General features: G+C 45.8%; 1 protein-coding gene across 5 annotated transcripts in view; it reads left to right on the top strand.

Annotated features, from left to right (window-relative positions):
* The window catches only part of ikbkb (inhibitor of nuclear factor kappa B kinase subunit beta), a 146,028-nt gene that overhangs the window by 40,176 nt on the left and 79,353 nt on the right, over positions 1 to 26,499 (top strand). For all 5 annotated transcript variants that reach the window (XM_059967681.1, XM_059967690.1, XM_059967699.1 and 2 more), the window contains one exon: positions 20,350 to 20,465. In XM_059967681.1, the coding sequence (XP_059823664.1) occupies positions 20,361 to 20,465 (105 nt within the window). In that variant the 5' untranslated portion in view covers positions 20,350 to 20,360. The remainder of the gene's footprint in view (positions 1 to 20,349; positions 20,466 to 26,499) is intronic.

The raw sequence follows: 26,499 nt of genomic DNA, 5'->3' as shown, positions 1-26,499 counted from the left end.
GCCTCACCTGGAAGGACTGTCTGGGGCCCTGAATGGTGGAGAGGGAGGAAGTGTAAGGGCAGGTGTAGCGCTTGTTCTGTTTACAAGGATAAGTGCCAGGAGGGAGATCGGTGGGAAGGGATTGGGGGGGGGGAATGAGAGGACAAGGGAGGATCCCTGCTTAAAGCCGAAAGAGGGGGGGAGGGAAAATGTGTTTGGTAGTGGGATCCGTAGGAGGTGGTGGAAGTTACGGAGAATTATATGTTGGACCTGGAGGCTGGTGGGGTGGTAGGTAAGGACAAGGGGAACCCTATCCTGAGTGGGGTGGCGGGTGGATGAGGTGAGGGCAGATGTGCAGGAAATGGGAGCGATGCGTTTGAGAGCAGAGTTGATGGTGGAAGAAGGGAAGCCCCTTTGTTTAAAAAAGGAAGCCATCTCCTTCATCCTGGAATGAAAAGCCTCATCCTGAGAGCAGATGCGGTAGAGATGGAGGAATTGTGAGAAGGGGACAGCCTTTTTGCAAGAGACAGTGTGGGCAGAGGAATAGTCCAGGTAGCTGTGAGAGTCTGTAGGCTTATAGTAGATATCAGTAGATAGGCCGTCTCCAGAGATGGAGACAGAAAGATCAAGAAAGGGGAGGGAGGTGTCAGAAATAAACCAGGTAAATTTGAGGGCAGGTTGAAAGTTAATGAAGTTGACGAGCTCAGCACGTGTGCAAGAGGCAGCTCCAATGCAGTCGTCGATGTAGCGAAGGAAAAGAGGGGGACGGTTACCTGTATAGCCTTGGAACTTGGACTGTTCCACAAAGCCAACAAAAAGGCAGGCATAACTGGGATCCATACGGGTGCCCATGGCTACACCCTTGGTTTGGAGGAAGTGGGAGGAGCCAAACTTGACCACAGCTGATGAAAACATACCCGGAGGAAATACAAAGGCAGAAGACACTGAGAACGTGTTGGAAAACGTATTGAGAGTAAGAACTAATTCTGCTAGCTAGACGGAGGAGAGTGGTGGTGGAGGGGAATTGGTTAGGTCTGGAATCCAAAAAAAACCAAAGAGTTTGGAGACTGTCTCGGTGGGGGATTCCAAACTGAATACACAATACACTTATTTGGTATTTTACGTGCTAAAGGACAATCCATATTTACAAAGTACAGATAATGCTGTCTTTGAAACCGCACGCAAACCTCACACCTTCTCACATTCAGTGTCTGGACCGGTGTTGTAGTATTGACAGCTTTTAGGAAATGCATTGTCAAGGAACAGAAGAATGGTGGTTGAAGACATTTACTAAGTGTTAATGACCTAAACACAAACATTACTCAACAGTCCCTTCTCTTGGCCCTTCTGGACTAAAATAAATTCGTACCAGGAAAGGGCAGCCTAGATGGATCTACTCAAATAGGGCAGCAAAAACTCCTCCCCCACCCCCCCAAAATTTTTGTGTGCCTCGATATCTACCCTAGCATTCTCTAATTGTTACCTGCCAAATGTTAAGCAGAGAGGCTGTTCCTGAACAAGTCTTTAGAAATGCGACGTCTTTCGTGTGCCTGTCGGCTCCTTCCCTGCAGACTGATTGCAGTTTAATCACATTCTTTTGTCTTCAGCCCCTCATTCTGTGGTTGCTGAAACTCTTTCCAGGAGCTCCCACAGTCTCTCTCATCGACGTGCGGGAAGGCGTCGGGGTGGTCTCTACGTCAATGTTTGCAAAGACCTCTCCCCAGTGGCAGCCCCTTCCGAACTGTCTGGTCGATCACTGCTGAAAGGAGCCAGCTCCTCAGACTGGGAGTGACTGCTTTTAGACATCGTGTGCAGTTTGCCATCGAAGTTGTGGAACCTGCTTTAACTTAAAAATCCCTCCCCATCTATTTTCCAGTGTTTTTCTATTCGATGTTATAAAACTAATCATCTACCTTCAGCAACTGGCCTTCCTTACAGAGTACCATGATAATCACACTTTATCAGACTATTCATGGTTTTCCAACACGTTCTCAGTGTCTTCTGCCTTTACGTTTCCTCCGGGTATGTTTTCATCAGCTGTGGTCAGGTCTGGCATGGCCGGCTGGTGTTCCTCTTTTAAGTTCCCTGTAATTACATGGTTACTGGGTATACTTGATCCCCCACTCTGTCTGTACGAGCAACAAGAGGGTGAGTCGTATGCTTTAACCTGAGTTCAGTGTTTCCACTGGCTGCCTCGCTGAGTCTGCACACAGACACACATATCGTTGGTTAAGAGTACCGTCTGTGGTCCTGTCCACCTGGGGGCAAACCCCGGCCTTTCCGGCAGCTCCCTCCCTGTGACTTGGTTGCCGGGCTGTGGAAGGACAATCTCCTTTCCCTCTGGCTCTCTCTGATCAGCGGTTCGCTGCTGTTGTTTTGCTCGGTCCTTTAACACTTTAAGTTGGTTACAAAGGTCATACAAAGCCCCAGGCTCCCCACAACCCGTAATTACCCCATAGGGGAGTCGCATTGCTCACCCCATCAATAATTCGCAACCAACGTGCAGTTCGGGGTTGCGCGCAATCTCATCAGGGTTCCTGGTAAAACATCAACCCGTGTCTTTCCTGTCTCAGCTATAGCTTTGGCTAACGCATTCTTGATTGTTCGGTTCATCCTTTCTACCATTCCTGAACTCTGGGGGTGGGAGGGTACGTGGAACCGTTGTCGAATCCCCAGCAGTCGGCACATTTCCTTCATCACTTTCCCCGTGAAATGTGCTCCCTGATCTGAATCCGTGGGGACTGGGGTTCCGCACCTTGTGAGGATTTCCTGAACTAGGATCCATGCAGTGGTGTGGGCAGTCCAGTCCCTTGTCGGGAAAGCTCTACCCACCGGGAGAAGTGCCTCCATGATTACTGGACAGTAGCTTTTCCCCCTGCTTTTCGGCAGGGGCCCTGTGAAGTCTATCTGGATGTTTTCCCAGGGTCCCCTCGGCCAGGGCTGATTTGCCAGCTGTAGCTTTCTGCCCTTACCAGGGTTTTGCTGGGCACAAATGAAACAACGGCAGCGGATATCTTCATATAATTTTACTAAGCTGGCTTCCCTCGTTTCTCCCTGCGGCTTGCAATTTCCATTGCCCCTTGTTCCTCTGCTGCTTTCTACGCATCAGCACCTGCCCACTCATTTCCCTTCGGTTTCATGCTCTCACCTCTCTGTTGTTTTCGTTCCTTCGCTCTGCCCTGTCAGTGTGTCAGTTTTTGTAGGGTCCTGCTTCTGGGTTTTATACAGATCCGTCTCTAACTGGGTTTATCTTTACTCGACCACAATCTTGCTTGTGTCTAGCCCACACTGCTGGGAACTGCTGACAGAGTAACCCACGGACACCACCCTGGCTCCAGTCTCTGGTGATCGGGGCAGCTATGACTATGCTAGCCAGGTTCTGTATTCTATTTGCTGCCCCTGACTTGTCCATATTATTTCTCCCTTTCCCGAATTTATATCAGCCCCTGCTTCCGTCAGGATGTCTATTCCAAGGTTCGTGCCCTCGATATTTGGACATACCCAGAAACACACTGGAAGCTGCACTCCCTGATTTCGAGTATTTGCAACTCGCTTCTTTTCACTTACACTGTTTTCCCTCCTGCACCCGGATATAAACGGCCTGTCCAGTTGTTGGCAAGGGTAGGTCAGTTATCGATACCAATGCCCCCGTGTCCACTAACATATCGCATTGCCGTCCTCCTAACATTACTGTCGCGTACATCCGCGGGTCACCAGCGCTGGCAGTGCCACATCTTTTTCTGACCTAGGAGTCGTCTTTACTGGCTTTAATTTCCAGCATCTGCAGATTTCCTCGTGTTTCCAAGTGTGAGTGCTATTTTAGAAAAATACTCACCAACGTAGACTGCTAGGACCGCTGGCCACATGATGAGTCACAAAGGTACCCCACTCCTGACATCAAACGTCGCGCTGTGAATGAAATCACCGGAGAGAGAGAGAGAGAGTTACTGGTAGATACAAAGCAGCTTCTTTATTTGACAAAACCAGGTACTTCAGGCATCATCGTACCCAGACGCTTTCAGTGGAAAGGGCTGCCGCCCAACGTGGGGCTCGATATTTATTTACGGAACACGGAGGACAATTCTGCAAGTATCGACAATGCTTTCCTTTGAAGCTACGTACAAATTTCACAGCTCCCGATTACACCCATCCCACGGGCGGCAGCAGCATCTGGACTGGTATTCAGGAATCCATCGTCCAAACTGAATCCACAATACGCTTATTTGGTATTTTACGTGCTAAACATGAAGGACAATCCATATTTACAAAGTACAGATAATGCTGTCTTTGAAACTGCATGCAAACCTCAAACCTTCTCACACGCAGGACAGGTATTCCGATACTCACAGCTTTTAGGAAATGCATTGTCGAGGAAAAGAAGACTGGCATCTGAAGCCATTTACTAAGTGTTAATGACCTAAACCCAAAAATTACTCTTAACATCTGCATCCACCACCACTCCTGGCAGCATGATCCACCACTCTCTATGTGCCTAGAATATCTCCTTTGAACTTTCCTCCCTCTCACCTTAAACTACTTCTCTGGGGGTAAGATACTGGTTGTCTACCCCAACTGTGCTTATGATTTTATAAACTTCTCAATTTCTCCTCTGCCTCTGCCACTCCAGAGAAAGCAGCCCAAATTTTTCTAGTCTCTCCTTATAGCGTATGCCCTCTAAGCCAGACAGCAATATGGTGAGCCTCTTCTCTAAAGCCTTTGCATCCTTGTAATGGGGTGACCAGACTGAATGTGATAACCCTCTTTCCTCTTTGACCTATTCCTGGTTTTCAGTTCCCAAGGTCTTGGATCTTAATCAGGAAAAAAATAGCCCTTTACATATTTCCAAGATGGCGGTGCGACGCAGCTTGCAGCAGCCACTCCGGAGCTGATTATCTGTTATTTGTGAAGTGGGGAGCCGTGCGCAATCATAATTGATTGAAAATGAAAGTGGGAGCACAGAAGAACATCTGGAAATCTCCAGGAAGACCTTTTTCGTTGCTGCTGCTGCTGTGAGGTCCGGGTCTCTGCTGGGAAGAACAGGCCCCCAGTCCTCTGGGTCACGTTGCCGATGACCGTTGGCGGGGCCGTCTTAATACGGTCGTCAGAGGATGGTGCTTGGAGAAGCTGTGTCGGAGGAGATGGTCAGAGTCTCGGAGGTTCAACGGACTCGGAGTCCGCTGCGGTCAGGTCGCTTTTGGTGTGTGCTGTGTCTGCAAGGCTGGGTTCGACAGAGCTTTTGTTGTGTGCTGCATTTGCGAGGCTGTGTCGGGTGGCGCCGTGGAAGTCCATAGCAGGGGTATTCCCTTCTGCCGCCAGCGTGGGATGGCGAGTCTGTCGGGACCCTGGGGACTTGTGGAAACTGTGTGGTGATTTCTTTTGAACTTATAGTCCTTTAACATCTTTGGACTATTTTTACTGTGCCCATGGTCTGTTTTTTTTTTATCAATTATGCTATTGTTTGCACTGTTGTAACTATATGTTGTAACTATGTAGTTTTGTGCAGGTCTTGTAGCTTTAGTTTTAGGTCTTGTTTTGTCTGTTGGTTTTGGAGCTCCTTTCCGGGGAACGCGCTAAGATGGTAGTGCGATATTAATACGCAGCAGCCTCTCTGGACTCTGGATTGGGGATTGCCAAACGTTATGTGGATTTTCTAGTGTAGTCTGTTTTACCATATGCTTTTGTGATATCATTCTGGGGGAACGTCGTCTCATTTTTTAACTGCATTGCATTTGTGGTTTCTAAATGACAATAAACTGAATCTGAATCTTTTCTTAGTGAATGATGGGGGTAGTGGCTGGAATGTATCAGATTGTGTAAGGATGTTAAGATAATACTCTGTTTTGTTAAGAATTAGAATCACAAGATTTGTAAATGTTGATTTAACATCTAAAGCACCATGAGCCCTAGGTTACGTTATAAAGCAAGTGAACGAATAGCATCTCTCTTGGAAATGACTCAGAAACTAACTGGGCCTTTACGAGAAAGTAAATACTTTAGAAGATGAATAATCCTTTGTTCATTTCTAATATGGATAATTCTTGCACGTAGGATTTGCTGGGAACTCATCATATGTTTACTGGCCCGTAAGTGTAGGGTTTTCACTTTCAGTAAGGTGAGATGAAGGGTCCTTGTAAAGTGGGTCCAAATGTTGTGGGACCTTTGGTTCAGGAGCGTAATGGTTGAGGAGTGATGTGAGTCCTGGGGCTCCTGTACCACTACTGTCCTGTCGACTGTACTCTTTTCCTAGTTGCCACCTGGCCTGCTGAGTTCCTCCAGCATTTTGTGTGTATTGCTCGGATTTCCAGCATCTGCAGATTTTCTCTTGCTCCTGTACCACCTGCCTGGTGGAAGCGGCAAGAAGGGAGTGTGTTCTGGGTGGTGAGGGCCCCTGAAGATGGATGCTGCTTTCCTGGGAGGAATATTTCATCTAGATTTGCTCAAAGGTGGTGAGGGTTTTACCTGTGATGGACTGGGCCAAATCCACTACTTTTTGTAGTATTTTCCATTCAAGGGCATTGGTGTTTCCATACCAGGCTATGATGCAGCCAGTCAATATACTCTTCACTATACATCTGTAGAAGTTTGTCGAAGTTTGAAATGTCATGCTGAATCTTCACAAACCTTTAAGGAAGTGAGGGGCACCACTGTGCTATTTTTGTAATGGCCCTTACAAAGCCTAAGACAGATCCACCAGAAAAAACCAAAGAGGAATTTAAAGTTGCTGACGCTCTCCACCTCTGATCTTCCGATGACAACTGGCTCATGGACCCGCTCTTTGGTCTTGCTGACATTGAGGTTGTTGCTATGGCATCTGTTATGTCTGACCTGATGTGGTTTGTTTTTCTCTAGTGACTAGAAATAAAAATTTCACAACTGTTGTTAATTACTTATTGTCAAGTTACTCAACAATTTCCGACATTGCTTGAACACCCAAATTGGTGTTTTGGATTTTTTAAATTATTGTTATTCTAATACGGATTTATTGACGATGCCTGCAAGAAAGTGATAATGAATTTACTTTAAGCTTTGTAATGGCACTTGCGTGCTGGACCCAGTACAGATCCTTTGAAATGATAACGCGGAGGAAGTTTAAAATTAGTGAACCTCGCGACCTCTGATTCCCTGGTGAGGATTGTATTCCATCTGTCAAGGATGCTGGTTAGGGAAGCAGACCCAGTGAATGCTGATAAATTTCCAGCGCATGCAGGTGTGTGACTTGACTGAAATCTCAGAGTGCATGACAGACCTTCGTTACTCAATGTGGTTCAGAGACGCAAGATATTTTCCAGATGCTGGAAATCGAGTAACACGCAGACTACTGGAGGAACTCAACAGGTCAGGCAACATCTATTGGTAGAAATGGACGGCTGATGTTTCGAGTCAGGACCCTAACGACTCCTGATGTAGTGTCAACTGTTCATTCCCTTGCATAGATGCTGAGTTGCACCAGTATTGTGTATGTGTGTGAGAGATGTTTTTATCAAGTATCATGTTTTCGTGGTACAAAGTTAAATTTATATCTATTTACTGTAACTGGTGCTCTTGATATGACCTTTGTGGTCAGACTTGATGTAGATCGGGGGAGTGTTTTGTTAAGCACCTTCATTCCATTCACAAAATGCTGGATTTCCCGCTTTAATTCCGATCTTCATTCTCAGTCCACTGCCTCGTGAGGCCACTCTCAGGTTGGAGGACAACACCTCATGTTCCATCTGGGCAGGCTCCGACCTGGTGGCATGAACATTGATGCTTTTAAGGAGTTTATACATTATCGCCATGACCACGCGGGCTTCCTCCCACATTCCCAAGATGTACGGGTTAGTAGGTTAATTGGTCACATGGGTGTAATTGATGGCTTGGGTTCATTGGGCCAGAAAGGTCTGTTACTGTAAGTAAAATAATCATGCACACAAATACGGCTAAACAAAACAGCATTCCTCAGGAGACGAGGTGCCAAGCAGTTCATTCACATTTAATCGCAAAAATTACTACCCCATGTCCCTGAGTGTCTTGCTGTGAAAATTGATAGTGCATGGCTTGGAAATTCATAAATCGACTTGAATGAAAAAATTCTGTTGTATTTCTTTGCATTTCTTTAATTACAAGGAAGAAAATGAATCTGCAGCTTGTATATAAGATTGTAAGACATGGAGAAAAATCTCTTTCAGTTCCATCTGTAGATTACCACTCTGATCTTCCAGAGGACTAATTTTGTTCCTTGTAATCCCTTTGCTCTTAACATATCTGTAGAATCCCTTTGGATTCATCTTCACCTTGTCTGCTCGAGCAACCTCATGTCTTCTTCTAGCCTTCCTGATTTTTTTCTTAAGTATGCACCTCCTTTTTTTTTCCTTAACCAGGACATCAGTATATTTGGACTACCAAGGTGCTCTAAGCCTGTTATCCTTGTCTTGTATTCTGACAAAATTCTCTCAAAATTTCACTTCTTGGAGCCTTCCCGCTCACCAGCTACTCCGTGGCCAGGAGACAGCCTGTCCCAACCCACATTTACAAGATCCTTTCTGATACCATCAAAGTTAGCCTTTCTCCAATTTAGAATCTCCTCCCAAGGACCAGACCTATCCTTTTCCATAATTATCTTGAAACTAATGGCATTATGTTCACTAGATGTGAAGTGTTCCCATACACAAACTTCTGTCCCCTGCCCTGTCTCATTCCCTAATAGCAGATCAAGTATTGGACACTGTCTCGTTAGGACTTCTATGCAATGATTTAGGAAACCTTCCTGAACACATTTGACAAATTTTATCCCATCTAGTACTTTTACTATGTGGGTCCCAGTCAATGTGTGGAAAGTTAGAATCATCTACTATAATAAACTTGTGTTTCTTGCAACAGTCTGCAATCTCTCTATAAGTTTGTTTTCTAAATCCCATGGGTGGTTTATAGTATAGCCCCATTAACATGGACATACCTTTCTTGTATCTCAGTTCCATCCATAACATCTCACTAGCATTGCCTCCACTTTGACTTAATCCACCCTGCCCCCCCACCGCTCAATCACATCTAAAACAATAGAGCTCTGGAATATCGAGGGACAATATCATAATTCCACATGTCACATCCATGCCCTGAGCTCATTTACCTTTCCTACAATACTTCCCACATTAAAATATATGCAACTCAGAACGTTCGTCCCCTGTGACTTTTGCCTGCTAGGTCATTACCCCTCCACCCCCCGCCCAGCAGTAGGCAGAGTGTTGAGGGGAAAGACCACAGGGGTATTCTGCACTGGCTGTCAGGGGCAGGCTTTTTACCCGGAGTGTGGGTGTGTGGAATGCCCTATTGGGTGGTAGGAAAGTCAGATACATTCAGGACATTTCAGAAACACATTAATGAAAGAAAAATGCAGGGCTATGTGGGAAAGAAAGGTTCAGATTGATACTTGAGTAGGTTAAAGGGTAGGTATAACCTTTTGGGTTGAAGGGCCTGTTATGTTCTATGTTCAGTAGATAAGAAATATAAGGAGGTCCAAGTGTGGCTCATAAAAAACAAATTAGCTTTATTTGTCATAGGCATATGAAAACATACAGTGAAATGCATAGTTTACGTCAATAGCCAACACAGTTCAAGGATATGGGGGCAGCCCACAAGTGCTGTCGCGATTCCAGCACCAACACAGCATGCCCACAACTCACTAGCCCTACGTAACACGGGAGGGAACCAGAGCACCAGAAGAAACCCATGTGATCACGGGGAGAGCGTCCAGACTCCTTACAGACAGCGACGGGAATGGAGGCCTGATCAAAGACAGCTGACGCTGTAAAGCGATCGCTACGCGGGAGGTGCTAGAGTGAAGGTGATGGAGATATCCTTACAGCATCAGTGAAGGGAGGAGTGGAGTTGGACTTCCAGGCCTTTCATCGTGCTTGCAAGAAATTAGGGGCAGAGTGAGTGGGGAGGAGGGATGACCAAGAAAGCAGGAGATGAAAAGGCAAAAGGCTGTGGAGAAGAGTATTGGACATGGAGTGGTGCTTTGTAGGGACACTGAGGATTGCTTTAAGGGGTATTTGAAGGGTGAGGGAATGACATCGACTGGAGAAAGACTCATTTCCATATTGAGTAGGTGTTGAGTAATGATGGTACTGGTTTCTTCAGGCAGCTGTTTTAACAGATGTCTACGCTTATAGTAAATCTGAACTAGGGAACATTACAGTGATAGTTGCTAAACTATTGCACGTGGGATCTCCCAAACCAGATCAACCATTCTCATTCTTCGCCATTCCTGGGAATTTTTTTTTTGTAATTTATTTTTTATTGAAGTTCATTATCAAATAAACATTTCCATAAGATGTATTTCAGATATTCTACATATATATCATATAGTCATATAAGCCACAAAACTCCACATAATATTTATCTGAGGTACACACTTACAGAAAAGAGAGGAAAATAAGAACAGGCAAAAGGAGAAAACTATGTACAAGTAGGGAGGGATTTTTTTTAACAACATATTCATTGATTTGTGAGAATAAAATCGGGCCTGTGAGGTGTTAATTTATTCCCAAATTTCCAAAAAAGAGTCACCATGCAAAACGTCTTCTAAGCTGGAGAAAAAGTGCAGGAAGGATTCACGAGTATGCTGCCAGGACTGGAGGGCTTCAGTTGTAGGGAGAGGGTGGCCAGACTGGATAGGACGGCACGGCAGCATAGGTTTCAGCACAATCGCTTTACACAACCAGCTGTAAGATCACGAGGTTCACCGCGATCAGTAAGCAGATTGTACATTCTCCCCATGACCATGTGGGTTTCCTCCGGGTGCTCCGGTTTCCTCCCACATTCCAAAGACGTACCGGTTAGGGCTGTTGAGTTGTGGGTATGCAGTGTTGGCGCTGTAAGCATGGCAACACTTGTGGACTGTGCCTAGCGCAATCCTCGCTGATTTGATTTAAAGCAAGCAAGGCATTTCACTCTCTGTTTTGACAAATAAAACTAATCTTTATCCCCCTGGACTATAGAGGCTGACAGATTGCCTAGTCTTATAAAACCATGAATGGCATAGCTAAGGTGAAGATTAAATGCGGGAAGATTTATAGAAGACCTGAGGGACAACTTTTTTCACGCAGCAGGTGATGGGTATGTGGACCAGGCTGTCAGAGGTGGGTAGAGTTGCAGAGATTTTAAAGGTTTAGGGGTATTTGGACTTGTTCAGGGTAGATATCTTAGTTGGCGTGGACACGTTGGGCTACTGGGCCTGTTCCCATGTTGAATGATTCTGTTAACACCTCAGGCAGAGGCCTGTTGACAACTGTTTCCCCTTGACATCCTGCACTGTTTCTGAGTTGCTTGGTTACCGAGGGCAGGGGAGAGCCTTGCTCACCGGCCACCGATAAGGGAGGGCCAGCTCTTGCTACAATGAGCGGAAGCCGGCTCCCATGGGAGCGCCGCACAGAAAGGGAGCAGTGTGTAAGTGTGAGCTTTCCATGAAGCAGAGCAGGATATTCTCAGCAGAGCTCTGAGGTGCGGCCTGTACCGGTGCCAGATTAACCTCATTAGTCAGTGACCGGCTGTTTCCTGAACCAGGCGGAAGTGGGAAGGGAGACGAGTGGCAGGGCAACTGGAGCAGGTCTGGGCTTTGCACTGCGTAGGGGAAACGCGTTGTCGCGGAGACACGTCAGCTGCGTCTCCAGTGTAGGAGTGGTACTGACCATTTACTCATGGTGAAGTGCTGGAGGAACTCAGCTGGTCAGAAGCATCAATGGCGGGGTGCAGATAGTCCCTGATTTGGGCCGAGGCCCTTCCTCAGGTTTCAGCCCAAAACGATGACTGTTTATTCCCCCCCACCCCAGAGGCTGCCTGATCTGCTGAGTTCCTCCAGTACTTTACTCTGGATTTTCAGCATCTGCAGAATCTCGTGTGTTTAGAATTCAAGGTCAGCTCTGTTGAGATACTTTAATTTTATTTACCGATGCAGTGCAGAGCCACACCTCCCCCAGCAACCCCAGACAAACCCGATTAAATCTAATCACAGTATGATTTATAATGACCAGTTAATCTACCTGGTACATCTTTTGGACTGTGGGAGGAAACAGAAGGACCCAGGGGGAAAACACATGCATTCCACGGGGAGGAGGTATAGAGACTCCAAACAGAATGGCACTGGGATTGAACTCCAAACTCCAGATTGCCCCGAGCTTTAATAGTGTCACGCTAGCTGCTAGGCTACCATGACGCCCGTCTTGTTGAAGAAAAAGACAAAGTCGAGGGGCCGAGTGGCCTCCTCCTGCTTTGTATGTCCACAGGTGCAGAGATCAGGAGTCCAGAACATCTTTCTGACATGAGGAACAAAAGAACCATAGAACATTACAGCACAGGAACAGGCCTTTTGGCCCTTCTTGGCTGTGCCGAGCCATTTTTCTGCCCATTCCCACTGACCTGCACCCAGGCCATATCCCTCCAAACCCCTCTCATCCATATACCTGTCCAAGCTTTTCTTAAATATCAAAAGTGAGCCGGCATTCACCACTTCATCAGGCAGCTCATTCCACACTCCCACCACTCTCTGTGTGAAGAAACCCCCCCCCCCAATGTTCCCTTTAAACTTTTCCCCCTTCACCCTTAACCCATGACCTCAATGGAAAAAGCTTGCTTGCATTCACTGTATCTATACCCATCATAATTTTATACACCTCTATCAACTCTCCCCTCATTCTCCTATGCTCCAGGGAATAAAGTCCTAACCTATTCAACCTTTCTCTGTAAATCAGTTTCTCAAGTCCCGGCAACATCCTTGTAAACCATCTCTGCACTCTTTCAACCTTATTAATATCCTTCCTGTAATTCAGTGACCAAAACAGCACACAATACTCCAAATTCGGCCTCACCAATGCCTTATACAACCTCACCTTAACATTCCAACTCTTATAATCGAAGGGTCTCGGCCAAAACGTTGACAGTGCTTCTCCTTATAGATGCTGCCTGGTCTGCTGTGTCCCACCAGCATTTTGTGTGTGTTGTTTATACTCAATACTTTGATTTATAAAGGTCAGTGTACCAAAAGCTCTCTTTACGACCCTTTCCACCTGTGACGCCACTTTTAGGGAATTATGTATCTGTATTCCCAGACCCCTCTGTTCTACTGCACTCCTCAGTGTCCTACCATTTACCTTGTATGTTCTACCTTGGTTTGACCTTCCGAAGTGCAATACCTCACACTTGTCTGCATTAAACTCCATCTGCCATTTTTCAGCCCATTCCTGCAACTGGTCCAAATCCCTCTGCAAGCTTTGAAAACCTTCCTCACTGTCCACTACACCTCCAGTCTTTGTATCACCAGCAAATCTGCTGAGCCTGAAGTTTAGTTCAACCAGTTCAAAGTAAATTCATTAATAAATGAGCTCAGTGGCTACTTTGTTATGTACTCTTGTACCAAGTAAAGTGGCCACCGAGTGTACGTTTGTAATTTTCTGCTGCTGTGGCCCATCCACTTCAAGGTTTTAACGTGTTGTGCAGTCTGAGGTGCTCTTTTTTAAATTAATTTTTTAATGCATTTCTACAAACAGCTACAAAGAGGAAAAAACCCCAACAGCAAAATGAGAATCAATACAGTGCAAGATAAACATATCAACAGCATAATGCAAAACAATAAGGAAAAAGCACCCGGAATAAAATCGTATAGAGTTAGTATCCTCCCCTCCCTCCCACAGCCCACCATTACAATATGTAAAAAAAATAGAGCATTCAAACCCCCCCCCCACAAAACTGTAAATATAAATTAAAAAAGAATAATAATGTCTACTACAAAAACTGTACTGTAATTTCCATCAAAAAGAAACCATATAACTTTTACATAGGGAAAGAAAGCTGGAAGCAAGGGAGAGATGCCCTTCTGTACAGTTGTAATGGCTGGTTATTGGAGTTACTGTCACCTTCCTGTCAGCTTGAACCAGTCTGGCCGTTCTCCTCTGACCTCCCTCCTAATCGAGGTGTTTTCACCCGCAGAACTACCGTTCACTGGATTTTTGTGTTTTGTTTCTCCGACTGTGAGAATCCCAAGAGAGTATTGATACCTGAGACCCTGACAATAATTTCACGGTCAGAGTCAGTTGCATCACATTTCTTCCACATTCTGATGTGTGGTCTGATGACAGCTGAACTTCTAGACCATGTCCGCATGCTTTTATGCACTGCCGTGTGATTGGCTGTATGAAAGGGCAGTTGTACGGGTGTACTTAATAAAGTGGCCACTGATGGAATATGTTTGCTTATGCTACCTTGAGGTTCATTTTCCTGCTGGGATTCACAGGAAAATAAAGAAATGCAATAGAAACAGCCAGTGTGCAAAAGAAAGTAATAAAGAATAATCACTGAGAACGTAAGTGAGTTCATAGGGTGTGGAATGAGTTTGGAGTGAGGTGAGTGAAGTTATCCACTCCGGTTCAGGAGACTGATGGTTGTAGGGTGATAAATGGTGGTGTGAATCCTGGTGGTAACAGCGAGAAGAGAGTAATGCTTAGATAGTGGAGCTTGTCGATGCTGCTTTCTACCTCCTTTATGATTACTACCCTTCCGCCAGTCGGTTCCTGAAGCACCCTGCACTACCTCAGCATTGCGACACAGTGGCCGCCTTGCACGACAATGGATTATCTCTTCTTGTGCGATTTTTTATGTTGGTTGTCCGTTTTATCCAATAATGACAAGAGACCTGTGTGGGAGAGTTTTTTCTAAGTGGAACAGCGACGGCATTGGGGACAGTTCGATCCCCTCAACCTCAGAAGTCTGGGTCCAGAGGTCCTCCGAACTGCGGTCTTCCTTGGGAATGGCGGATGACCATGACTTCACCTGTGTCTCGCCGTGCCCTTTGCTCTCCACTAAATGTCGTGGAGACGGATTTCACTGTGGGTCTCATCCACCCGGTCCGCCAGGGCTGACTTCACATGTCCCTCCCTTGCTGGGATATGACGTCTGCTGGCTACCCTCAGCTGATTTAGTCTGCCTGTCGAAGCGGTGTGCCCCCCCGTCGCAGCAGTGTGCCCCCCGTCACGTGCAGACAGTTGCTTGGAACCACAAGGAGAGCTGAATGTCTGTGGGGCCCAAAGCTGCCCCAGGAAGGACATGACAGGCCCCATTCACCAGAGGTGCTATCCCTCCCTGGACACCTCTTGTATAAATCTATATAATTTATGCTTAATTTGCATTTTCTTTGTGAACATTGTGCCTGTAATGCTGCTGCAAGTCAGTTTTTCATTAAAAAATGAACATTTTAATGAATAAAAATACATTTTTACCAATGCAAATGGCAATAAACTCGACTTTGGCGTGCAAATGTACCTGGGACTCTGGCTGAGAACCAGAATCACGGATTTTCACTGATATACTCAGCCCGAAACGTTGACTGCACTTTTTCCAAGGAAGGAAACCAGAGGTCCATGAGCCAGTCCTCATTGGGGGCCAGCAACTTTAAATTCCTTGGTGTTTTCATTTCAGAGGACCTGTCCTGGGCCCATGTGCAATTGCAAAGAAGGCACAGCTGCCTAGATTCAGCGTGGCATTGAAAACTCTGACAAACTTCTATAGATGTGTGATGGAGAGTATTTTGACTGGGTCTGTCCTGGGCCCACGTGCAATTGCAAAGAAGGCACAGCTGCCTAGATTCAGCGTGGAGTTCCTGGCTTCCTGGCCTGCTGTGGTTGTGAGATGCTGTCGTTTTGTGGAAGCAGTGCAGTGCAACACATAAGATGATAATTATAAGTTACAATAAGAAATATTTTTACAAGAGGAGAAAGTATTGAGTTAGTGTTCATGGGATGTTCAGAAACCTTGGGGCAGACGGGAAGAAACTGCGGAGGCTGAGAACGGATCTGGAAGCCTAGATTCAAAGTAAATTTATTATCAAAGTATATATATGTTACCATATACAACCCAGGGATTCATTTCCTGTGGGCGTACTCAGTAAATCCAATAACGGTAATAAAATCAATGAAGGACCACCGCACCGACAGGGTGCACAGCCAGTGTTCAATAGACAATAAACCGCAAATACAAAAACAAAAGGAATAATAAATAAATAGATAAATAAAAAAGCAAGCAAGCAATGAATATTGAGAATATGAGATGAGTCATTGAAAGTGAGTCCATAGGTTGTGAGAACGGTTCAGTGATGGGGCGACTGAAGCTGAGTGAAGTTATCCCCTCTGGTTCAAGAGCCTGATGGTTGAGAGGTAATGACTGTTCCTGAATCTGGTGGTGTGAGTCCTGAGGCTCCTGAACCACCACCTTGATGGCAGCAGTGAGAAGAGAGCATGACCTGAGTGATGGTGGATCCTGCTTTCCTGTGCCAAATCTCTGTGAAGATGTGCTCAATGGTGGGGAGGGCTTTGCCTGTGATGAACTGGGCCGTATCCACTACTTTTTGTAGGCTTTTCCATTCAAGAACATTGGTGTTCCCTTACCAGGCTGTAATGCAGCCAGTCAATCTACTCTCCATCACACATCTATAGAAGTTTGTCAGAGTTTTAAATGCCATGCTGAATCTAGGCAGCTGTGCCTTCTTTGCAATTGCACATAATTTTCTGGGCCCAGGACAGACCGTCTGAAATGAAAACACCAAGGAATTTAAAGTCGCTAGCCCACTCCACCTCTGAGCCCCCAATGAGGACTGGCTCATGGACCTCTGGTTTCCTTCTCCTGAAACCAATAATCTGCTCCTTGGTCGTTCTGACTTTGAGTAAGAGGTTCAAATAATAAACACAAGTCTACAGATGCTGGAAATCTAAAGCAGCACACACAAAATGCCGGAGGAATTCAGCAGGCCGGACGGCTCCTATGGAAATGATTAAACAGTCAACGTTTTGGGCCGAGATCCTTCTTCAGGGGGCGGGGAAGAAGGGTTAGCTAGAAGGTGATAGGTGAAGCCAGTTGGGTGGGAAAGGTAAAGGGCTGGGAAGAAGGAATCTGATGGGAGAGGAGAGTGGACCATGGGAGAAAGGGAAAAGGAGAGGACCCAGTGGGAAGTGATAGGTGAAGCCAGTTGGGTGGGAAAGGTAAAGGGCTGGGAAGAAGGAATCTGATGGGAGAGGAGAGTGGACCATGGGAGAAAGGGAAAAGGAGAGGACCCAGTGGGAAGTGATAGGTGAAGCCAGTTGGGTGGGAAAGGTAAAGGGCTGGGAAGAAGGAATCTGATGGGAGAGGAGAGTGGACCATGGGAGAAAGGGAAAAGGAGAGGACCCAGTGGGAAGTGATAGGTAGCCGATAAAAGAAAAAAGGCCTCAGTGTAGAGTAGAAGAAGAAGGGAGGAAAAAACTTTTTACCAGAAGGAGAAATCAGGTTAGAGGCCACCCAGATGGAATAAAATGTGCTTCACGCTGAGGGTGGCCTCATCTTGGCACAAGAGGAGGCCTTGGACTGACATTTCAGAATGGGAATCAGAATTGACCATCAAGAAGTTCCACTTTTGACAGCTGGAGCGGAGGTGCTCGACAAAGCGTTCCCCCAATTTAAGACAGTTCTTACCAATGTAGAGGAGGCTGCGTCAGGAGGCAGCACAATAGACAACCCCAGTAGGTTCACAGGTGAAGTGAACCAGAACGGGGGTGTCCTAAGAAGCAGAAGAGGGTTGAAGATTGGTGAAGGGGTCATCAGTGTGGAATGTGGTGTTCTTGCCAAAGAAATGGGCTCAGAGGTGGTGATGGAAGGAGAGTTTGATGTCATGGCAGGTGCTGAACTCACTGAAGTGCGAGGGGTGGGGCAAAGTGAAGGCCGTTGACGAGGACTGAACATTCTCTCAGAGAGGGAATGGTGAAAACATGGCCAGAATTAGAGCTGGGGTCAGAGGGGGGAAGAGTTGATGGTGAGAGGAGAGAGAAGGGTTGGGTGGGAGAAAGATGGAGACTCTGAGGACCCAAGAGGTGACGGTGGAGCCTGAGAGACATGGAGTTGGAGAGTGCTGATGGGGGAAGGGGAGCCTAGAGGTGCTGGCCAGTCAAAATCCAGGCTGAAGCCAAAGCTAGAGTCTAAATGCGTCCGGGGTTGTAGGAACTGACATTAGTGGCGGAGGAATCTGGGCTCTGCATCTATAAGAGGTGGCTGTTGTGTCACCACTCAGGCAGAGTTTTAATCTCCCTCCTGTTTACTGATTCTTCACCAGCTTTGATTCAGCCTGTGACAGTGTTGTTGTCAGCAAACTTGAATATGGCATTGGAGCTGTGTTCAACCTCACAGTCACAGCCTTGGGGTGCACCTGTGCTAATGGAGCTGGTGGAGGAAATACTGTTGCCAATCCCGTCGGACTGGAGATACAGTGGACTTGGAGAGTTAAGGAAGGCAGATACGGTTTTGGCATTCATTTTGAAAGGAGTAGAATATAAAAGCAAGGATGTGATGCTGAGGATGTAAGACTTCGGTCGGATAGCACTTGGGGTATTGTGAATAACTTTGGGCCCTCATCTAAGAAAGGATGTGCTAACATTGGAGAGGTCCAGAGGAAGACTTTATATATGAGGAGTGTTTGAAGTCTAGTCTTGTACTCGCTGGAGTTTAGAAGAATGGTGGGGGTGGTTCTCATTGAAAGCAAATGAATTTTGAAAGATAGTGATGTGCAGAGGATGTTTGCTGTTGTGGGAGGGTCCAGGATCTGAGGCCTCAGCCTCATAATCGAGGGATGTCCAGTTAGAACAAGTGAGGAGGAAACGCTTTAGCCAGAACCTGTAGAATTTATTATCGCAGACGGCTGTGGAGGCCAAGTCATTTGGTATATTTAAAGCAGATGGTGTCAAGTTCTTGATTTGTCAGGGTGTCAAAGGTTACAGGAAGAAGGCAGGAGAATAGCTTTGAGAGGGATAATAGATCAGCCATGATGAAATGCTCGATGGGCTGAATGGTCTAATTCTGCTCATATGTCAATGGCGGCAAAGTCATTTTTGTTCTTCATGTCTTTCTCTCCTCGTCCTCCCCCACCACCTGGTTCTATCTGCCCAACATCCCCGCTTTACCTGGCTCCACCTCCCTCTCACCTCTGTCAAGCCAAGCTGAGCTTATCGCCCTGCGCACAAGCATGGGGAGGTACGGGTACAGTGAAGACCCTGCTCGTAGCCACAGTGCAGGCATATACTGTAGGGGACCGACAACATGTCTGCCCTCTGCACTCTCCGTCCCACTGCAGCATCACAACCCAAAACGTTTACTGTCCGTCTGCTTCCACAGATGTTGCCTGACCTGCTGAGTTCTAAGACTGTAAGGCATCGGGGCAGAATTAGGCTGTTTGGCACAACGTGTCTGTTATGCCATTGCTGATGGATCATTTATTTTCCCTCTCAATCTCATTACCCTGCCTTGTCTCTGTAACCCTTGACACCCTGACTATCCAGGAACCAATCAACCTCTGCTTTAAGTGTACCCAACGACTTGCTCCCCAACCATCTGGGGCAAAGAACTCCACAGGTTCACCCCCCCCAGGGCTGAAAAAATTCCTCCCCATCCTTCTGAGCCTGTGCCCTCTGGTCCCAGACTCCCACACTATAGGAGACATTCTATCCGCATCTACTCTACTCAGCCTTTGAATATTCAATGAAATCTCTCACCCCCCCCCCCCCACCCATTTTTCTAAACTCCAGTGAGTACTGGCCCAGAATCATCAACTGCTCCTCACACAGAAACCCTTTCATTCCCAGAATCATTCTCGTGATCCTACTCTGGACCCTCTTCAATGCCAGTGCATCCTCTCTGAGATAAGGGTTCCAAAATTACTCTCAATCCTCCAAGTGCAGTCTGACTAATGCCTTACGGAGCCTCTGCATTACGTCCTCGCTTTTATATTCTCATACGCTAAGGTTGCATTTGCCTTCCTTGCCACTGACTCAACCCGGAAGTTGACCTTCAGGGAATCCTGCATTTCACCTTTGATGTCTGAATATTCTCCCCTTTTAGAAAATAGTCCAAATCTTTTTTTCTTCTATCAAAGTGCATGGCCATACACTTCCCTTCTCTTCACCCATTCTCTCAATCTGCCCAAGTCCTTCTGCAGACTCCTTGCTTTCTCAACGCAACCTGTCCCTCCACTTATCTTCATATTGTCTGCAAACCTGGCCACAAAGCCATCAATTCCATCATCCAAATCACTGAGTTATAATGTGAGTTCTTCTGGCATTTACGAGGAAATCTGCAGATGCTGGAAATCCAAGCAACGCACACAAAATGCTGAGGGAACACAGCAGGCCAGGTAGCATCTATAGGGAGAAGCGCTGTCGACGTTTTGGGCCGAGAACCTTCCGGCATTTGTTTTTTTTTGCCCAAGGTCCACTGGCCTCCAAAGTGAGCAGCGAAAGAGTTGGATTGATGCACTGTTCGATGACTCTGTGTGTGTGTGCGCATGCTTCAGAGAAACTAGATGTAACTTGCCTCCGTTGCCTTTAGGATGAGCGAAGATGAGTCGACCTCCTTCCTCGCAGAACCTGACGTGCGGAGCGTGGGAGATGAAGGAGCGCCTGGGCACAGGCGGATTTGGGAACATCAACCGATGGAGTAACAAGGTAGGATTCCAGCCACCTTGGTCACTGCCCCTCTCACCCTTCATTTGTCACGGTTCTCATCGGTTTCTCACCTGCTTCAGCATTTATTACTTCTGTCTTTGGATTCTGATGAGAGGCTGTAAACCCCCATGAGGGCAGATGGATGGGGAGTGGGGGTCTCACAGCTTGCCTGGGTGGAGAAAAAAGAATCAGGTGTATTATCCCTAAGACAGAATTTGATAGGAGAGGACGGTGGAGAATGGGAAGGGGGAAGGGCACTGGAGGGAGGCGATGGGCGGGTGAAGAGAGAGAGTGGGTGAGTGGGGAGCCAGAATGGCAAACGGAAATAAAGAGGAGGGGAGAAATTTGCGACAATACGGAAACGCACGAGGAATCATGGGCAAGTATGGCACCCGATACAGATGGTTCTGCAAAGTGGTGAAAAATATCAGGATCAGCCAATACACCAAGTGTACCTGTTCCCCTGGGGAGGCCAAGGTGAAGTGGAGAGCCACTGGTAGATGGCTGAAGGCCACCTGTCACTGTGGAGTCTGCACCTTTGGGAGCTGCTAGATAATGGGGATGTCCAATTTCCAGCCGTTTATACATCAGCAACACAGCTAATGAAAAGAAAATAGAACATTGGGCAGGGGGGAGAAATTACCAAAGTTGGAGAATTCAATGTTCATATTAATTGTTACCCAGAAAGAATATGAGGTGTTGCTCTCCCAACCTGAGAATGGCTCATCATGGCCATAGGAGAGGCCTGGGCTGACGCTGCAGATCTGCCTGTGTCCTAAGCACTGGAATTCTGAAAATTTAAAGTAAATTTATTATCAAAGTCGGTATATGTCAACATATACTACGTGAAGACTCATTTTCTTGCAGACATTTACAGGACAATAGAGAAATACGTTAGAATTGAGGATCGGAGTTGATGACACTTATGATTCTTTTTCTTTTCTCAGATATTACAAACAGCCCAAGGTTCTTTTCCCTTTTTTTTCAGTCAGTGGTTAGCTTGTTTGAGTAGTTTCTTTTTTTTAGTTTTGTTTGGGGTATAATTTTTTTTCTTCTTCTGTTTTTTTTCATATTGTTATACCTAGTTTTTTGTTTTGTACACATTATATTTGTATCATGTATGATTTTGGGAGGCTTAATTTTTCTTGTGCTGATTGTTTATATATCCTTCTATGTTAACTTTTAATTTTGTAATGCCAATAATTATGTATCAATTTTTGTTATCTTAATATGTTGATGTTAATAAAAAGATTGAAAAATAAAGAAATACATTAGAATTTATGAAGAATTATATGCAAAGAATGACAAACAACTAGTGTATAAAAGGAGATAAATTCTGCAAATCAATAATTAGATGTTTATTCATTGAGATACAGAGTAGAGTAGGCCCTTCTGGCCCTTCTGCACAGCAACCCTCCGATTTAACCCTAGCCTAATCATGGGACAGTTTTAACCTACCAACCGTTATGCCTTTTGTCTGCGGGAGGAAGCGCCTAGAGGAACCCCACGTGGTGGCAGGGAGAACGTACGAGCTCCTTACAGGCAACAATGGGACTTGAACCGGGGTCACTGGTACTGTAAAATGCGCTAACCCTGAGTTTGGAGTCCTTGAAAGTGAGTCTTACAGGTTGCGCAATCAGTTCGGAGTTGAGGTGAATGGAGTTATCCACGCTGGCACAGGGGCCTGATGGTTGTAGGCTAGCACCGTTCCTGGACTATCTGGTGTGGGACCTAAGGCTCCGTAACCTCCTTCCTGATGGTATGACCTCTCCTACTGGTTTTAACCTCTCTCTCTCCTATGTTAAAACTCCTCTGTTTGACTCGGACCTGTTGTCTGTCATAGCTGTATGGCTCAAGGGCGGAGTTTAGTCTGATTATTAACACTGCTGTGGGTTTTTGGGTGCTTTGTATTAAAATAAGACCTTTTCTACAATAGTTCAACATCTGAACATTGCACCTGTTTGCAGTGCACATTAAACAGCACTGCTTTCAAAATCATCTTGTTAACTAAATCTAGACTTTCAAAGTAAAATTATTATCAAAGTTTGCCGGCTGGTGGCGTAGTGGCATCAGTGCCGGATTTCGGAGCAAAGGCTCCCGAGTTCGAATCGGTGTTGAGCGGCCTTGTAAAGATAAGAAAATCTGCTAAAAAAAAAACACCGTCACGACGGTGTCCCGATGACTCCACCCAGAGGTACGGGCTTTCTTCTTCTTCAAATCATTATCAAAGTACGGATTCACTCACTGACCACTGTATTAGGTGCAGCTTGTCCTTAATAAAGAGGCTACTGGTGTATGTTTGTAGCCTTCTGCTACTGTAGCAAGGTTCAGAGGTGCTCCTCTGCATACCAGTGTTGTAATGCGTGGTTATTTGAGTTACTGTTGTCTTCCTGTCCGCTTGAACCAGTCTGGCTATTCTCCCCTGATCTTTCTGATTAACAAGGTGCTTTCACCCACTGAGCTCCTGCTCACTTTTTTTTTTGGGGGGGGGGGCCGGTTTGCAACATTTTCTGTAAACTCTAGAAACTGTTCTGTGCGGAAATTCCAGGAGATCAGTTTCTGAGATACTCAAACCTCTCCATCTGGCACCAGCAATCATTCGGTGGTCAAAGTCACATAGATCACATTCCTTCCACATTCAGATGTTTGGTCTTGAACAACAGCTGGACCTCTTGCCCATGCCTGCATGCTCTTATGTTGCTGCCATGTGATTGGTTGACTGGATATTTGTACTAACAGGTGTACATATGTATGTAATAAAGTGCCCACTGAGTGTTAGTCACCAAGAGATTTCTGCAGCTGAGATTCACAGCAGAATACGTCACTGATCACGACACCAGATCAAACCTTCCCCACGAAGAACAGAGGGCATGGGAGAAGTATTTTGTTCATGGTGTCCCCCCGAGAAGAATACATAGTGAACAGAAAAGGCATTTTGAGAGTCGGCTCATACATGAGTTACTGGGCACGCTTGGAGTCGAGAAGTCAAGGACCACACCATAACAACTTCGGGGTGAAAGGTTCAACCGGACATCACTAGACACGCTTGGAACCCTGGATGCAAACAGAAAGAACAAGTGGAGCCAGCATATTGGGCATTTGGTACACAGCTACGACTGTACACAGAATTAAGCTACTGACTATTGGACATACTGTTCTCTGCTTTGGAGCCAGCACTGAAGACTTGCCGCAGAAGTACACACCTGACATGTGGTAAGAACTGGAAAAAATTTATGAGCTAGCAAAACCAAAGAAATGAGGAGATGCGATGAAAAGATTAGCTTCTCTCAACTGATGCCTGGAGATAGTTTTAGTGAGAAATTTGGGGCTACCAGGGAAGCATGAGTTGGCCAATTGCGGGTGTTTACGCCTTATGTAGCAGAGAGTCAGGTGCCAAATCTGTAGTTCTCCATGTGAATCTCCGTCGGAATCACCTTCCACCCCTAGGGCAGGAATATGTGTTGACCCAGAGCTTGACATGGAGCCTACACCAAGTAGGAGAATTCTTCACAGGAGGGGAAGAACAGAAAGGCAACAAGCTGACTATAGTATGATTTCAGCAGGAAGAGCTGAAATCATAAGCTGAAACCACCGAGCACTGTGCAGACTCGGACGATGAGGAAATAGGGAATGTTGCATGCTTGATCTTGTGCAAGTTCCCTGCGAATAGATGGAGAGGTTTCTGAATCTCCCAGCTCTGACGCAGATGTAACGGGGAGGACGACCAGTGGACAGGCAGATGTGATAATAGACGATGAGGGGAAACTGGGGTCCATGGGGTTGGAGACGAAGCCAAGTTCAGTCAGGTGGCCTGAGCTGTTGGAAGGTACGAGTGATAGACGGGGAGGCATCCCAAATAAGCAGGAACACCGTCACAAGAGTTGCCTGAGGCCGAAGAAGGTCTCAGAGAGTCAAGAAACCCCCCAGACAGGCTGGCTTATGATGCACTAGGGAAACAGTGTATTGCATTCATCCCGGTATGTTATTGCCATTTACAAATAGATTGGGGGTCCCAAAAATATGAGCTTCATTTGAATAATGTGCTATTAATAATGGTTTAATAAGCTCCAAAGTCAGGAGGGTGTGACTACTTTTGGTGGGGGTTGGAGAGTGTAGTGCCCTGGGAAAGATTTCTACTGTGAGGTATTTTGCTGTTGCGGTTTTCTGTAAAAGCAGCATGTCCAGGTTGGAGTGTTTTGACTTCGGCTGAAGATGAGGAGCCATGTTGTCCAACTTGGGAATGGAGTGTCAGCCAGTCTGGAGCGGGATGGCATGGAACGTTCTTGAGAGCTGAACAGGAAGAGTTTCCTGAAGGGCAGTAGGCCGGTTTGCGGTCTTTTGGTGGGAGGTATGGAGGGGAGAGCACCAGGGAAGGTCCCATCTGGAAGTTGACCCTGTTGCAAGGAGTGCTTTGTGAGGCAGGGGGAAGTTCTATCTGTGGTAGGTGAGCAGAATTCAGCTACTCCTAGCTGCTACAGGAATGAGCTCCAACGTTTCTGTACACGTTTAGACTGATTTAGCTGTAAAAGGACCTTTTACCTTTTTCTTTCTCTGTTAATTGTGGTAAAGTTTAAAAATGGGTAAACGTACTTTCTTTATAATTTTACATTGGTGTACGATCTGTGTACAAGCAGCATTCACTCAAATCGAGGTTCCTTTAATTGGAATCACCTGCCATTCCAGTTTGGTTGAACCCCAAATCATACTGACCCTGGACTTGTATTGCTCATGAAGTGCAGCCTTTTCACCGTTGAGTCACATGGCCGTTAGCAGAGTCAGTAACGGAACAAGTTGGTTGCGTGAGAAATAAGGAGGCCAATTTGTGGACATCTATCTTCCAGAGGTAACAATAGAATTAGTGACCTACTTCAGAATCAGGTTCTCTGTCACTGGCATGTAGTGTCATAGAGCACAGAAACTGTCTCTTTGGCCCATCTAGAGCATGGCAAACCCTCTATTCCATTGACCTGCACCCCTCCCATCTGTGTACTCTATCCAAATTTCTCTGAAATATTGAATTCGGGCCCACATCAACCATTTCCGCTCAGCTTGTTTCACACTCATCGCCCTGAGTGAAGAAGTTCCCTCTCGTGTTCCCCTTAACCATGTCACTTTCATTCCTGACTGTAACTAAATTGCATCCCTGGCTGCTATTTCCATTCCTCGACTGCTCTTTTAAGTGTAAGTTGTGCTTCAGTTAGGAGCCATTTTTGAATGCTTCCTTTTAAGGTTCCATTAACTAAATGGTCTCTCAGCGCATCATTAAACCCATTACCAAACTGACAATGTTCAGACAGTCTCTTCAATTCAGCCACATACGCTGAAATGGGATCCCCTTCCCTTTGATTTCACTTATGAAACCTAAAGCATTCTGAAATCAGCAATGATTTTGGTTTTAAATGTTTCTACATTACCACGACAATATCAGGAAAGCTCAATTCTAATGGCTTAGATGGAGCAGTTAAACTTCAAAGCAAACTACATGCCTTTAAAAGTAATGCACTTAGCAAATTTGGCTCTCACTTCTCGGTTATTTCATTTATTTCAAAATTCTGTTTTGATAGCTCAGTTTACGTGAGCTAATTATCCGTTGCGTAATCAGCCTCGTAATCTTTTTGATGTAGTTAACCATTTCTGCTACTTTTAATGATTATTATCATCTGGTACTTGCTGATTATGAACCAGTGAATCCTTCAGTTATCTGACTTTTAAAAAACCTGATCATATTATTCCTTCCAAAGGCTGTCTGTGCATGTGCTGAGCTGTATTTTTTTAAATTGCCCATTCCTCGCTACGTTTTATTTTAGTTTGAACCTCTCACTGCACTTCAGCAGGCCGAAAGCCATCTCAGGTTTGTTTTAAAAATACCATGTCACCAGTGTTCTGTTTTGTAACTTCATATCATTAAACCAATTCAAGAAAAGTCACAGGAGACCTAAAATGTGGCTGTAACTTAGAGTATACTTAAGCGAGATGTGCACCTGTCATGTAGTTGCATGGTGTCTTCTTATGCAGTTAACGTATTTTACATATA

Source organism: Hypanus sabinus, chromosome 1, assembly GCF_030144855.1.
Source record: "Hypanus sabinus isolate sHypSab1 chromosome 1, sHypSab1.hap1, whole genome shotgun sequence".
Classification (NCBI taxonomy): Eukaryota; Metazoa; Chordata; class Chondrichthyes; order Myliobatiformes; family Dasyatidae; genus Hypanus; species Hypanus sabinus.
Note: the sequence above shows the minus strand (reverse complement) of the source record. Positions and strands in the feature narration are given on the sequence as shown.